A 14653-nucleotide genomic window follows, 5' to 3' on the forward strand; every position below is an offset into this window, starting at 1 on the left:
CCTTCCCCAGCCCCGGGGCTGGCTGCGGTGCTGGGGCAAAGCTCCAGCCGGGCTCCCACCGTGTGGGGGATGATGGAAAGAAAGAAATCTGCATCTGGGAATATCTCTTTCCAGGTCACAGAACAATTATAGCACATCGCCAAATGGTGCTGTTGGTTGGTATTACCTGGATCGGTCACTGGGTTTTCATTCACCCTCCACACAAAAATTATTTTGCGATCCGCTAGCTCTTTCCCAGGGCTTTAGAATGCCCTTTAAATATATTGAGTAGCTGGCACTGCTTTGCCCAAAACAAACATGTACCTTGGGCTTGTGGACTATATTTCTTTCAGGGTTTTCCAGCTGCCATCACCTATTGATATTATTTGATTTGCAGCCGCTGTTCAAAGCAAACAAACAAAATCTCACAGCTTCTTAGACCTTCTTCCACGTAAGCCACTGAAATTTACTGGGGGCAAAAGCAACAGGTAAAGCTCTGTCACACCCACACTCACCTGCCTTTAGAAATAAAAGCAAATTTTTAGCGAATTATTTCCTTTCAAGTTCCCAGCCTGCTGCGCCAATTTTCCTGGCATCCCTCCCTGACACGTCTGATGCTTCTTCCCCCTGTATCCCTGAGCATCACCCAGGATGGTTGGACCCTTAACAAATGCCTGGTGGTCCCTACAGCGGCATCTTTTCCACCAACACCACTGCTCAAGAACTGCATGGTTGTCTCAGCCGCTTGCAGACCATCTAGCTACCAACCCATTCGAAATAAGCTCCAGCCAGCAGATGTTTAAGGTGTTACATGTGTGGGCCTGTGCTGGGGGCATCTTAGAGTAATGCCCTAAAAGACCCTTTCCAGACTCTTGTTTGGCTTCTCCCTGGTATAGCCCTGTAGAGCCTCTGTCCTCCCCAGTACAATATTGAACAACCCACCAAGAATGAGCTTCTGGGCTGTTGTCCCCAGGATTGACTGACATGCACGTCTTCCTCCAGCCGGGGCCACGTCAGTGTTTCATTTAGCTGAGAGCCAAACCCCAGGTCCACAACAGTATTTCAGCATGAAACACCAGTTCAGATGTCCACTTTCTGCTCATTTTCCATTGGCTATTTCTGGATCCTTCTGCAGAAAGCTCTCCTCTTCCCAGCAAGCCTGCAAGCTGCTCCTCATTTCATTTGCTCATAACAACTTCCCGCAAATTAATGTCAGGTGAATCTCGACCTCCAGGCATTAACGGCAGCTTTCCTTATGGCTTCAATGGAGGCAGATTTTCCCCACAGGACTTGCTTTATCATGCCACCAGAGTTATTCAAATGCTGTTTTCACTGAAGAGCTGCAACAGGTATTATTATTTGTTTGCTTTTTGTGTCAAAAAGTGTCTCTTTGCAGAAAACTGCTACTACAAAATTGCTGGGTGTAAGAAAAAATGCTTTGAGTCTCGTGAAGCGAACAAATCCCTATGTCTTAGCAACAGCTCCTTGCCTAAATCGAGGATGACGGCGGTTCAAGCAGAAGTTCTTTGCAAGACACTAAAGCAGTGGCTACTGCACATTTAACTCCAACACCACTCTGGACTCAGAGCAACAAAAGCTCACTGCACAGTTTAATTTCTTCCTGAAGGAAATCTGAATGGTCCTAATGACGACAAGCACTCAGCTCCCTGAAAAGTCAGCATCCTTTTCATAAATGACTTCAATGCAATCATCTGAATAAAGCAATTAGATTAAATATGTAGGTTTCTCATATGTAAAGGAGTAAATAGTTCCCTTTAAAGGCAATCTAACCTGCACACCAGTGTAACAGCGACTCTGTACAAGACATGGACACAGACTTTTATTGTTCCCCTCAATAGGGGGAACAATTGTGATATTGAGCACTTCATCACTGTACACGAGCTTGACATCTGCGTCTGACTTTGTCATGAATTAAAAATGAAGAGGAAGGCTTCGTCTGATTAGAGTGTAGCTGCAGTCACCATAAGGCACAGGCGGGCATCCCTCAGGTGAACACGCAACTGGGCTCAACTGTATCTTCTTGGTTTTTTTTTTTAAATAACATTTTTATAATATAATCTGATTACATTGATGCCTTTATTTATTTATTTCTGTGAGAAAGACAGTGGTAATTAACTTGTACCATGGCCTGCAATTTCCATGTTAAGTTTACAATGATTCTGTCATGAGGCCATAATAAGCAGCATTTTACAAGGGAAACACGGTAACTGAGGGGTTGTTTTGCTCATGGCTGGCTGCAAAACCTGGTCGAGCTTTTGCTCGCGCTCCCTCCTGCTCCATGCCGGCACACCGCCATCAACTCCGGTGTGGTTTGGTCTGATCTGCATCAGGGTGAGAACAAAATCCGTCAGTCTGGCTCCAGGGGAGCTGACAGCAGATGAGTTTGCCTTGCTGCCTCCTCGATGACAGCCTGCCAGCAGAGCTAAACCCAGTCACAGGTACATAAACATATTCCGACATTTAATACAGAATAAAATACACCTTTGGAGGTGGTGGCTGAGCCAGGGCTTCACATATATGCTCTTTATGGAGTGAAACCAAGATATTTTTGTCCCAAATACTGTTAAATTTAATGGGTGAACATTCCTTTCCTTACTGACCTTGCATGTCTCCCTGCACGCTCCTCCGAGTCCCTCCCTGCCCTTTGCAAGTCCCATCCCCAGTGTTCACCTCCTATAATGTTAATATGCGAAACAGCGTTTTCTGAACTACTGCAAACAAAACTATGCAAAGGATGAAAAATAATTAGCCGTGCCTCAGTGTCTAACACATTTGCGTTGTTTAGACAGAGTAGTTAATCATTGGTAAGACCAAAACACGCTGTGTAAATTTGGATTATAACTAATACATATTGAGCAGAAGGTTATTAATTACATTTAAAGGGTGTATTTGATATTATTATTATTGAGAAAGTGAATGCAATTAATTATATTTCAACGCTCTTGCAGGGTTCCTGTTGCAATACTGTGCAAAGAGCCGTTTACTTTTAGACTCTCTTGTCTTTTGTTCAGAAAGGAGGTACTCAGGGCAAGCAAAGGGCACCAGGAGCCTAAGTCCTGTTCCCGTTCACACTCCTGAAGCACTGAGTGATATTGCGGGGGTCAGCAAGGGGCTGCATCTTTTAACAGTTTTTAAATATAGGGTAAACTTTTCATTTGCTTAAAATAGTTGGTCTGCTGAAATGTCACTTAGTCCCTTGGGTTGGGAATTGGCAAAGGACAGTCTACATGTGGTCGCCACTGCTGGGCCCAAATCCCCAGAAAGGACATCTGAGGGAGGGAATTGGATCCCAGATTTAATTAGAGGTGCAGTATTTCCAAATGTTCCCTCTCTAAAATGGCTCTTACCTGTAGAAAAGAAAAGCTCAGGGCACTCCTTTTTTATTTAAGAAGGCAATTGTATTAATTCAGTGGAGTTTTGCATTGGAATTGCACGAGCACTTTGACAGTTTAGTTCCCTGAAAATTGCAATAAAGGCTCTGTTACACTACATTTTGCGCCCATTTGTCTTGTATCCCATTGCCTTGCCTTTGGCACAATAAAAATAATCTTTAAAAATAGTACCATAAGTGGATTGACTTGCACCTTCTGAGTATCTTGTCAATAAAATAAAAATGATAAATTTGTTTCAGACTGCCACCGGCGTAATATTAAAGCAGAGTTATAATCTGAAAAGTGACATTTGGGAAATGATATTATGGGGAGGGGTCTTATTCTCTGTCAACGGTGTCACATAAATAAGCTCTATTTACAGTGCAAAGAGGTGATTTTGAGGACTGCCAGGCTCACTCCTGAAACCAGGTTGTGCAATTCCTGCTATGTGCTCTCTGCCTCTTACATCATCATTAGCAATTAAAGATTACTGCAGCAAGAAATTAGCTGAGCCTTCTGTTGCTGACACATAAAGCAGAGCAACCCCACCTCGGTCTCCTCCTGTGACCCACTCTGCAGTGCCAACGCAGCAAAAATGGACTTTGCCTCATAGAGAAATGGCTAAGACAACCAAGAAAAGGCCCTTTTTTTCTACATGATCAGCTTTTTGAAAATAAACAGCTTCTAAAAGAATCACTGCAAGGCTTCTTTTTATTAGGTGGTAAGAAAATACCAAATATTCTGTACAAAATCAAGAGATGTATGAAAATAAGCAGGGCAGGTGTGTAAATAAACATATGTCGAAGGGCAGCAGTTTTGATTCAACTTTGCAATGCATGCACAGAAGCTCTGATATATTTGGGCTCATGGGTACACGCTCTCAGGCGAGTCTGACCTGTGGCTTGAATATTTGCAAGCCTAACTTGAGCTTATTTCTAAAAACCCTGTGGTACTGTTGTCTTTTCACCATTTCTTTTTCTCTCTTTAGCTGTTCTTGTTCTCATTATTCTAAATATGTATTTAAAAGTATATGTATAAATATATCTGAGCATCAATTTTTATCATGATTAAAATGCTCATGCATATAGTAAACTAAATTAAAAACCCCACATGTTGTCAAGGATCAAGAGGCTTTAGAACCTCAAAACATTACTTGATTTCTGGGGAGGAGCGATTTAGATGTTAATCCTTAAAACTAGACTGAGATCACATTAAAGGTTTAAGGCTTCTGGTTCTGATTCATATATGACGAAAATCTAGATAACTAAAGTCTTTGTTACCAAGCTTCCAATTTTATATATTTAATACCAAATTTGATCCTTTCCCAGTGTTTATCTTGAAAATTATCCCAATCCTAATGTGAATCTGAACATAAGAGGATGTACCCCCTCTTTAAGTGGTTATTAACAGTATCCAATTAGATTAACTGGAATTAATTTATTTAATCATTGTCCTTTTCCACCCTTTCCAGCTCCCGAGTGCTCACCTGAGGGACACCGCATCCTCCGCAATCCCTACCGCAGCACCAGGTTTGACTCACTGGAGCTGCAGCGAACGGCAATTCAGGACCTGGTTTGTGACCACTCCTTGCCGCCGGCATGGTACCGCTTTATGATCGACAACAGGCCCGCAGAAATGCCAACGAGATGTGTCGAAGTCAGTAAAACTTAAGCTCTAACCCCAGTGAACTTGAATAAACCCTCTGATGTGATTTTCCTTTCTGGTCACCTCTATACTCTCATAGGCAGTAGATTGCCATGGGGATAGGTGAGTGGTAATGGGAAAAACACTTTTCCCATAATAATAATCGTAGTAGTAATCATAGTAATAGTAATAGTAGTAGTAGTAGTAGTAGTAAATAATAATAATAATAATAATAATAATAATAATAATAATAATAATAATAATAATAATAGTGTCGTATCCAAGGGCAGTTGTCAGAGACCAGGATCCCTATGGACGGGGCATTATTCAAACATAAAACAAGGTGTTTTCCAACTCTAAAGAGAGATCCTTAGTAATCTACACAAGTCACTGTAAGTGATACTTTTTCCAAGCAAGTCTATGCTTTCAGAATTGATTCTGGAGCCTGAATCTTTCCCCATATAATTGATTATGAACTAGGAATATGTTCTTACTATGAAATCAGAAGGGAAAAATCAGAAAAATAAATCTGAAAGGAGATTCTTTAGTGATACAGAAGGAAAAGCTATATTTGAGTCTTTTTCTGCTATTACCATTTCTTGTATTATTTAGTTTCATAAGCATGCTAATGACTTTCTAGAGCAAAAAAGCCCCAGCACATAAGACTACTCTCTGAAAAAGACAAAATAATTATCTGTTTTTATGTGTTTAATATGTATGACAATAACGTTTAACTTGCAATCATTGCTGGCAGAGCAACTTGAGACCCTAACTGAAGTCATTGCCATCTCAAATAGCCCAGCTGCAGGAGGTTAGAATAATTTCAAACACACTGTTAGACAAAATTATTCAGAAAATAATAAACTAATTACCATAAATGACTTTCAAGATGAAATATTCAACCTAGAGTGCCAGGAAGTTTAATATTAGGCGATGTTACTCTAGCTGGAGAACCTTCTGGAAAATAGCAAATAGTGTTTCATACCCATTCAAAATGGACCTGTGACCTTGTCACAATAGAAGTGTATCTTAATAATCTAATGTTAAATGAAATGTTAAGAGATAATTGTTACTTCTGTGGGATTTCTAACTCTCTGTATACACAAACCATAAATCTAATTAATGTGAACAAATTGGCATGATTATTATTGAAATATTCATTTCATGGCAGGTCATCCTTGAATATCCTAATGCATTATGAAGTTTATTTTTACAGGTTGCTCTATAAGAGTATATATATTCTATAAAATTATTTAATTTGCCATTGTATTTCAGCAATTTTGAGTATGTAGTAATGCTTGACTGTATGAGATTTCTTTCCAACAATACATGCTTTGTTTCTTTTAATCTTTTCTCTGGAGTTTTTTATTCAGGTTTGTAGAGCTATATTCATTTGTTAAGTTTCTTATCTTGTAACATAATTCTTGCTGTTGTTTTCTTCATTATCCTCTGAATGACAGTAAATCTCTGCTTCGCCATGCTGATGAAGGATTACATCTGTTAGATGTCACAACTGGAAGAATACGCTTCTTTTAGATCTTCACCTTCTAAATCTGCTTCTACGTTTTCTCCCTTCCACTTAATTAAATCGTTGTTTAATTTGGTTTTCCATTTAATTTGAGCAAAACCTCTGGAACAAAATAATTTAAATTAATAACTGCACAGCTTCCACTACTTAATAAGCAGTTATTATTGGACATTCCACCCTGGCTGGAGTGAGCTGATTTTAATTAAACGAGTCAAAGACAAAATCCTGAACAGACAGAAGAGAAAAGAGACCAAATAAAGCCCAATAATACAGCTGGAGAGTTAAAAAGTACATTACTCCAGTACCTTGTAAAATATACGCCTGGTGATATCCTGTTGATACTGGGCAGATACAATTAGCTGCTTATCGATGGATAAGATTAATTTAACTCAAAGTAATAGTAGGTAAGGATTCTTGTCACCCAGCTGAGCTCTAAAGGGATTTAAACCACAGTGGAGATTCAGTGGTCCGGCCCAGCTGGGGAGAGAACTGCGGCAGGACAAATGGCTGGTGCCGGGTGGGCAGGAGGGAGGTGAGCTCCTGAGGTCCGGCTGTGGTGCCTGGGCACAGGTAGCTGACTCCTTCAGACACGCTCTCAAACCCTGTATTCAGAACCTTGCCCCAGAAAAGCTCCACAATAAAAATGTGGCCCTGTCTGAATATTGTTTCATAATCACAGAAAATATTCGATTCATCGGAGAGCAGATCCAAGTCACAGACAGAAGTTATGAGAGCTTCAGTCTACAACTGTGTCACAGCTAAGAGGCACAGCAACTTTTGCAATCAAAAAAGAGTAACAGCTCTTAAGCAGCTGCTTCCTGTCCGCTAATTTAACAAACAAGTGAAAAACAAAGGGGAAAAAAGACAGAAGAAAAACCTAAAAGTTTTTACGTCAAAGAGAGTGAAAACGCGAGTTGTATTCCTGAATTCTCCATCCCTTGAATCCAACTACTGTCCATAAACTTATTCCTCCAGTGGCAAAATACATTTGATTGAAACAGCTTTCCAATTTAGGCTTTGCCTGCTGAATTTCTCCAGGGGGTAACAAATGAGCCTGACCTTCCTCCCTCTATTTCTTCCTCGCCTCTCCCGCTGTGCTCCCGAAGGAGGCCCAGCAATTGCCGGATCCTGGGCATGCACTCGTGGCCACAGCCGCTTCCCCATCCAACAACAAATCCTAGTAGAAAAGCAATGCAAACTTGCAAATTTTGTATCCCCAGGTATTGAGGCTGCTGCCTACAGATCACAAACAATAGCTTGTTCTTCAAGAACTGCCAAATTCACTGTGAAAGGCAAAAACACTAAAGGAAGAAAACGTAGGGAAGCTTTTACTAAGATTAAGGCACTGTACTAAGAGCAAGAAACAATGCGCAGATGTGGCCAGACCTAGCAGCAAAACGACCTTCAAAGTAAGAACAAAAGTGACATAAAAATTGAAGCTTAACAGAAAATCTATTAAAAACACAGAGAAGTATTTAAGAGTCAATACAGGAAAAGCATACATCAGTTACAGAAATAACTACTATTTTAATTCCAGCTTCTGAATTGAAATAATATAGGGTATACACATACATCTGTACACATGTACATATGGGCATGCCCCAGGAAAGGAATGATTACTAAAAAGAAATGAGAGAGAACACAACCTGCTAATGTTATTGAAGATCTGCTCTGCAGTCAGAGAAAAGACCAATCTGTGAGTTACAGAAGAGCAGTGCATGCTGCTGACAGTAATGCAAACCCAAACGCCATGCCACGCTATCGACAGGCAGGCCTTGCAACGCCGGCTTGCTGCTCAAGATGAAGCCAGAAATATGACTGGAAATGTGCTTCTTCCCCTCATTTACATGGGGCAAAAAAGCAGAGATTATCCTCTTCAACCTCAAGGAAAAACAACAATTAAGAATTTGATTATGCAAACAGTAATTGGTTCTGAAGCCAGCGATAGTACTCGTGATACCGCACCCACAAGTCGAATTCATTGCTTCTCAAAGCAATGTTAATATTTCCAGCTTTGAGTAGTCAATTGCAACCAGTAAACGATAAGCTGAAAAGAAAGGTCTTAAAACCAGAATCACTACTAGAACAGCTGTCCCTATCAAACACTTGTCCTCTGAAACAGAGGATTCATGGTACCATATTCCCTGAGCAGAGAGATAAATACAGATGTTACTGCCCTGACCACAAAAATCACTGCACACCCACTGCCGAGGTGAGACACTGGTCTCGCTGGTCCCCAGATCTTCTGAAATGTTGGAGTACCTCATCTGTCAGCAGTTCTCCCACAACACCCATCAATACAGGTGGCCCAGATGTATGTTTTGGGATTTATTTATGTATGCATACAAAAATATGCATACTCCCTAGACTGATAGGCACATGCCTGGTGCGTAGACAGATACATGCAAATACACAAAGGTATATGCACAGCACTGCATCCCATCAGCTCAAGTTCAACCTCTCAGAGCAGCCACTGCTTCAACTCTTGGTTTCCTCCCAGTCTTAAGGCAAATCCTCACTCGGGCTCACTTTATTTTCTGCAATCCTGTTGGCATGCATGGCAGGAGCCTCCAAGTCACCTCTTGCGCTCCAGCAGAAGTCCACCTGCCCCAGGCGCACACAACACGGGTTGTATGAGACTTTAAAGGGATTTCTTTCCCGTGAGCCAATCCAGTTACGGTAATTTTTTTGACATCCAGAATCCTGCAGCAAGGATTTCTACAGGTTAGTTACAGATATGACACTCTGTTTTGGAAATGCCCAGTAATAACACCTGCCTGTGACAGTATTTACAGATTATTTCCAATATCCTTCTTCAGAAATCTCATTCTCTAAATGAGAAAAGCCATCTCCAAATTTACATGTAAATGTGGCATAGAAAGGACATGTTATGCAGTGAGGGCTGGTGTTTTCTCAACAGCTGCTTTTTTAACAATATAAATTTACTTCTATATACATGCTAGGCTCAAACATAGGCTTAAATGCTGATCTTTGGTGTATAAAACAAGGTCATGTTAATGCGCGTCAAATCTAAGCTGCCTATGATGCTTAATATTGTAGCCCCTGGAGAAGACTTACTTTTTCCCATACCCAGTTTAATTTCCTCCTCTGCTTAACCTGTTGTAGAATATTTTATATTCGCAATCAAAATACAATATCTCAACTGCATACTATTAATTTTTTATTTTCTTTCAGTTTTTATTTTGCTCTGAATCTAATCCTACTTTGATTTGCAATTGTTTTATGAACATAAAAGCAAGTGACACTTTCAAGGTATTATTTCATGTTTTCATCTGTAATTCTCTTTCTTGCATATATACGTGAATACTCCAAGATCATAATGGTAGGTATGAAGAGGTTTTGTTTTTCTTGTTTGTTTTTCAGGCATACAAAAAGCCTTCTATAGAAATTACAATTACAGCCTCTATTGTTCAGAAGCATGTACTTAAAAGAAACACGAGGCAGGCACTGGTTTAATTGCTACTACAGATATTCCTGACGTAAACTGATTTCTGTGGAGTTCGGCCCCAGACTGAAATAAAAAATCTTATTTACTTTAACTTACTACAAAGAAATAAAAAAAAACCCTAAGACAAAGTAAAGTTTTGAGTGGATAACAGATGCAAAATCACAGTGCTTTAACTGCCGACCAACAGTATACCAAAAAGCCTTCCATCTCCATCTAACTAAAACAATGCATTTCTCACATATGGTGCTACTTATTTTTAACAGCATAATTTCAGTGCAATACCCAAGTGACAAGAACAATCTAGCTTGATTTCTTTGTGCAATTATAAAGAACCTCAGAGTGTTCAATCAATCAAACTAGTTGATTCTCCAAACCCCAACTAAATGGAAGGAGACATCATTGGATTAAACAATAATGGTTTGTCCCATTGTTTGGGCAAACGGGGAACAAATTTAATTTTTTTTCATTTAGGTTTTCTGAACTGAATTATTTAAAAGATTAGCTGGTGCCTAATTATGAATCAAAAATACTTAATGAATGCTTACCTGCCACATAGAGGTGTTGTGAAGATTAATTAGGTAAGGTTTATGAAATGCTTTGAAGATTAAAAACTCCACTTAATTATAATTGGATAAAGTATGAAAGAGTACTGAGTGCTAAAGAAGCCTGGCAACAGCCTAAAAACTCCTTTTTGTGTCAGATAAGTTCTCCTTTGTGCAAGCTGTACACTGTACACCTAATACAGATGCACTGAGTGGCCTAAATTTAGAGTTTACAACAATATTGAATCATAGAATCATAGAATGGTTAGAGTTGGAAGGGACCTTACAGATCATCTAGTTCCAACCCCCCTGCCATGGGCAGGGACACCTCCCACTAGACCAGGTTGCTCAAAGTCCCGTCCAGCCTGGCCTTGAACACCTCCAGGGATGGGGCCTTCATGGACCAGTTGCAAGTCCAAATAAACATGTCAACTGAAGCAATCAAATGCTTCTGGTCTCTTCTATGGAGTGTTAATCAGACGTCCACTGCAGCTCACCACCTGGGACACTGCTTAAAGACAGGATCTGTAGGGAGAGGTGCTATTTCTCACCAATATACTCAGAAATAAATGGACAGACCGTGGGCACACACATGTTTCCCAGTGTCACTGGTATTGCACCTTATTTCTCTTCCTGCCATGTAGCTTCCATTTTGAGTGAGAAAGACTGATATTTTGCACGCTGCAGCAATAGTGCTGCTACTGCGCAGTCGCATTCTGTAGCTCACCTGGAGAACCTCCGCAAAGCCATGGTCTGATCCCCACCACTGACCTCCCAACAGAGGAGCTCCTGCCTACGAGAGACTTGCGGAGTTTGCTCTTCTGTGGCAACAGCTGTATTACTCTTCTTCTTCATTTTAGAAATACTGCTGAATTACAGTGTGAGATTCCCACATCTTTATGCTATTCTTAGAGCAGCAATGACTGCAGTTATTGCAGGTAAATTCTATATCTTAAATGCCAATCATATACTGTCTCTGTATTCAATTTTCTGGTTACTCTCCCAAATGACTGCTACAAAATTTAATGCTAATTATGCCATACTTGAAAAAATTGGCACTTTGAAGTCTCTTCTCTTAGACTTTTTTTTTTTAATATATTTTCTTTGGTTTTTTTCTGTTCTTACCTGTACCACTGGTTGAATACACAAATACACATTTGCCCTTGCCTTCCCAGGTCTGTTTTCAAATTTGCAGAGGCCTCATACAGCAAATCCTTTTGGCTGGAGTGGGGCAGCTTGCCTGACTCAGACAGACAGCATGCAGCTCAAAGCAGAAAATAAATGCATGTATGTCATAAAGCTACCAGGAAAATAGAAATACTTGATTGATACCAAAATTCTTCCTTGGCCAGCCTGTAATACCGTATCAGTTTGTTACAATAACTTGCTTTCTCATAGTCTGACTTTTCCTGGGTGCAAAGTCAGTCAAAAAGAGTTCATTATGGCTTGTAATTTGCGCAGATTACATAATAAACTATTTTGCTCAAATGGTTTCAGTGCAAGATTTGCCAGAACAAATCCAGGGTGCCACAGATCACAGTGGGGTGTTATCAGAAAGCCTGCACATGACGCTGGCGGCTGACATCAGCGGTGCTAATCCCTACTGTCTCCAGCACGGACATGGCTCACAGACTTGTGGCAAGGATAAATACAAAGAGGGAGAAAATCACTGTCCTCTTATTTCAGTGTTTTATTTTTTCCTCTATATGTTGACAGGGGATGCAGAGCCACTTTTATGTACATTTACTTTGTCTTTTTTCTTTTTTTTTTCCCTTTTTTTTTCTCTTTTTTCTTTCTTTTTTTTTTTTTTTACTTTGTCTTTTTTATTTTATCTTTTTTTCAGGGCCAGAGTGCACTTACATCTCTCTATTTATCTACAAGGCCTACAGCACAGCAGATAGATGGGTGTCTCATTAATGAATTTATCTTTTCAGCACCGCTGCAAGGCAGGGAAGTGCTATTACCATCTCAGCCACTTCTACCTCTGGTTTAGAGATAAGGAAGGGAGGTACAGAAAGAGTAAGCGGTTTGCCCAAGGTCAGGCAGCGGCCAGGGAAACTGAGGCACGGCGTGTGCCTGGCCAGGGGCCGTCGAGTGGCCACACACCCGATGGAGAAGCACTGACATGTTTGGGCCAGTTACACTGGTAAAGGCAGAAGTGAGTGGATGCAACGGCTCCTTTTGAGCAACAAAATGTCTTCTACTGAAAACTGTTAGCATATTTTTTTCAGTTTATTCAGCCGTGGGTACAAATGTTCCTTGAGACACAGGTCTTTGCAGGAGACCGCATCACCTCAGGGCAATTGAAGGTCATTTTCCAGCAACCGAATGTCAGTAAGTGGTGGCAGCAGCCCTTTGCAGCTGGTGAAAGCAGCACTGGGAATGCTTCCCATGGCATTGGCGAGGCCAATTGTATGAAATTCATCAAGGCCAAGTGCCAGTCCTACACTTAGGTCACAACAACCCAACGCAGCTTGGGGAAGAATGGCTGGAAAGCTGCCAGGGCAGAATGACCTGGGGGTGTTGGTTGACAGCCGGCTGCCTATGAGCCGGCAGTGTGCCCAGGTGGCCAAGAAGGCCAACAGCATCCTGGCCTGTATCAGGAATAGTGTGATGAGCAGGACCAGGGAAGTGATTCCCCACCCTGTACTCGGCACTGGTGAGGCCCCACCTCGAGTACTGTGCTCAGTTTTGGGCCCCTCACCACAAGAAGGACATTGAGGTGTTGGAGCGTGTCCAGAGAAGGGCAACAAAGCTGGTGAGGGGTCTGGAGGACATGTCGTCTGAGGAGCGGCTGAGGGAACTGGGGTAGTTTAGTCTGGAGAAAGGGGAGACCTTACTGCTCTCTACAGCTACCTGAAAGGAGGTTGGAGAGAGGTGGGGGTCAGTCTCTTCTCCCTCTTCTCCCATGTAACAAGTGATAGGACAAGAGGAAATAGCCTCAAATTACACCAGGGGAGATTGAGATTGGATACGAGGAAAAAATTCTTCACAGAAAAGCTTATCAAGCATTGGAACGGGCTGCCCGGGGAAGTGATTGAGTCACCATCCCTGGAGGCATTTAAAAGATGGGTAGACATGGTGCTGAGGAACATGGTTTAGTGGTGGGTTTTGGCAGTGCTAGGTTAATGGTTGGACTTGACGATCTTCAAGGTCCCTTCCAGCCTAAAAAATTCTATGATTCATGAGCGGTGCCAGCATCCCTCCTCCTCCTCCTCCTCCTCGGGCAGCGAGCCCTGGTGCCAGCTGTGGGGTCAGCTCTGCAGAGGAGCGTCCCGGGAAGGATGGACAGGTTGAGCTGTGTCTCCTTACCAAAACATTTTCCTTCAAGGTTTTCTGCGAGCTTGCACACACTCAGTTGAGATCCAGCATTCATTCATCTCTTCTGCTCCACACCCCCACTACTTTAATTCTTCCCAGCTTGTGGGGTGCAAAACACCTGGGAGGTATACTCACAAATATCTGCATTTTAATGTAATTTGAAACATAATGATTCAGTCCAGTCATCTTTACTCACACACGCAGAGGCACTGAAGTCAGCAGTTAGTTGGAGTAAGAGGAAATTCAAGGTGCAAGTATCTCATCGAGAAGATGAGTACGAAGGAAAGACCGCTCAGCTCCAGTTGCAGTCCTTCTCTCTGCACGCATCCTTCTTTCTCTGCATACACTACTGCTTCTATGGGGGATGTTTGCTCCACTCTTCTCTGTCCTTACAAGTGCATGCTCATAAACATGCTTTGGAAACATGTTACTTCACGTCAGATCTCGCTCTCTAGGTCAGAAGTCCACTAGGATACAAGAAATTCCCAAATCTGCATTTTGCCCAGCACAGAAAGCACCGGTGTCCCTTAGAGTTGTAAATAAATAAACAGAACAAATCCCTTAAAAAGTTACACACAACATGGCTTTTAAATAAAGGAAGGGATTCATCTAAAATTCCACGTAAAAGCATTTTCATGCTGCTCTCTTCTCCTTCGCCAGCACGTGGCCAGCATGCTCTTCCTCCCCGGGGACCCGCTGTGCTGGGTGAGCTCCAGCGCCTTCCGCAAGGACAGCGGGGACCTGGGCACCCAAACAGGAGGTCAGGGTCAGCCCCTCT

The 14653-nt window shown here is 41.7% G+C and overlaps 1 protein-coding gene across 1 annotated transcript in view; it reads left to right on the forward strand.

Annotated features, from left to right (window-relative positions):
• Positions 1–14653, forward strand: part of LOC104292346 (von Willebrand factor D and EGF domain-containing protein-like) — a 116398-nt gene that overhangs the window by 17644 nt on the left and 84101 nt on the right. The window contains exon 2 of the mRNA XM_009891710.1: positions 4843–5027. Coding sequence (XP_009890012.1) covers positions 4843–5027 — 185 coding nt within the window. The remainder of the gene's footprint in view (positions 1–4842; positions 5028–14653) is intronic.

Source organism: Charadrius vociferus, unplaced genomic scaffold (genome assembly GCF_000708025.1).
Source record: "Charadrius vociferus isolate BGI_N301 unplaced genomic scaffold, ASM70802v2 scaffold109, whole genome shotgun sequence".
Taxonomy (NCBI): domain Eukaryota; kingdom Metazoa; phylum Chordata; class Aves; order Charadriiformes; family Charadriidae; genus Charadrius; species Charadrius vociferus.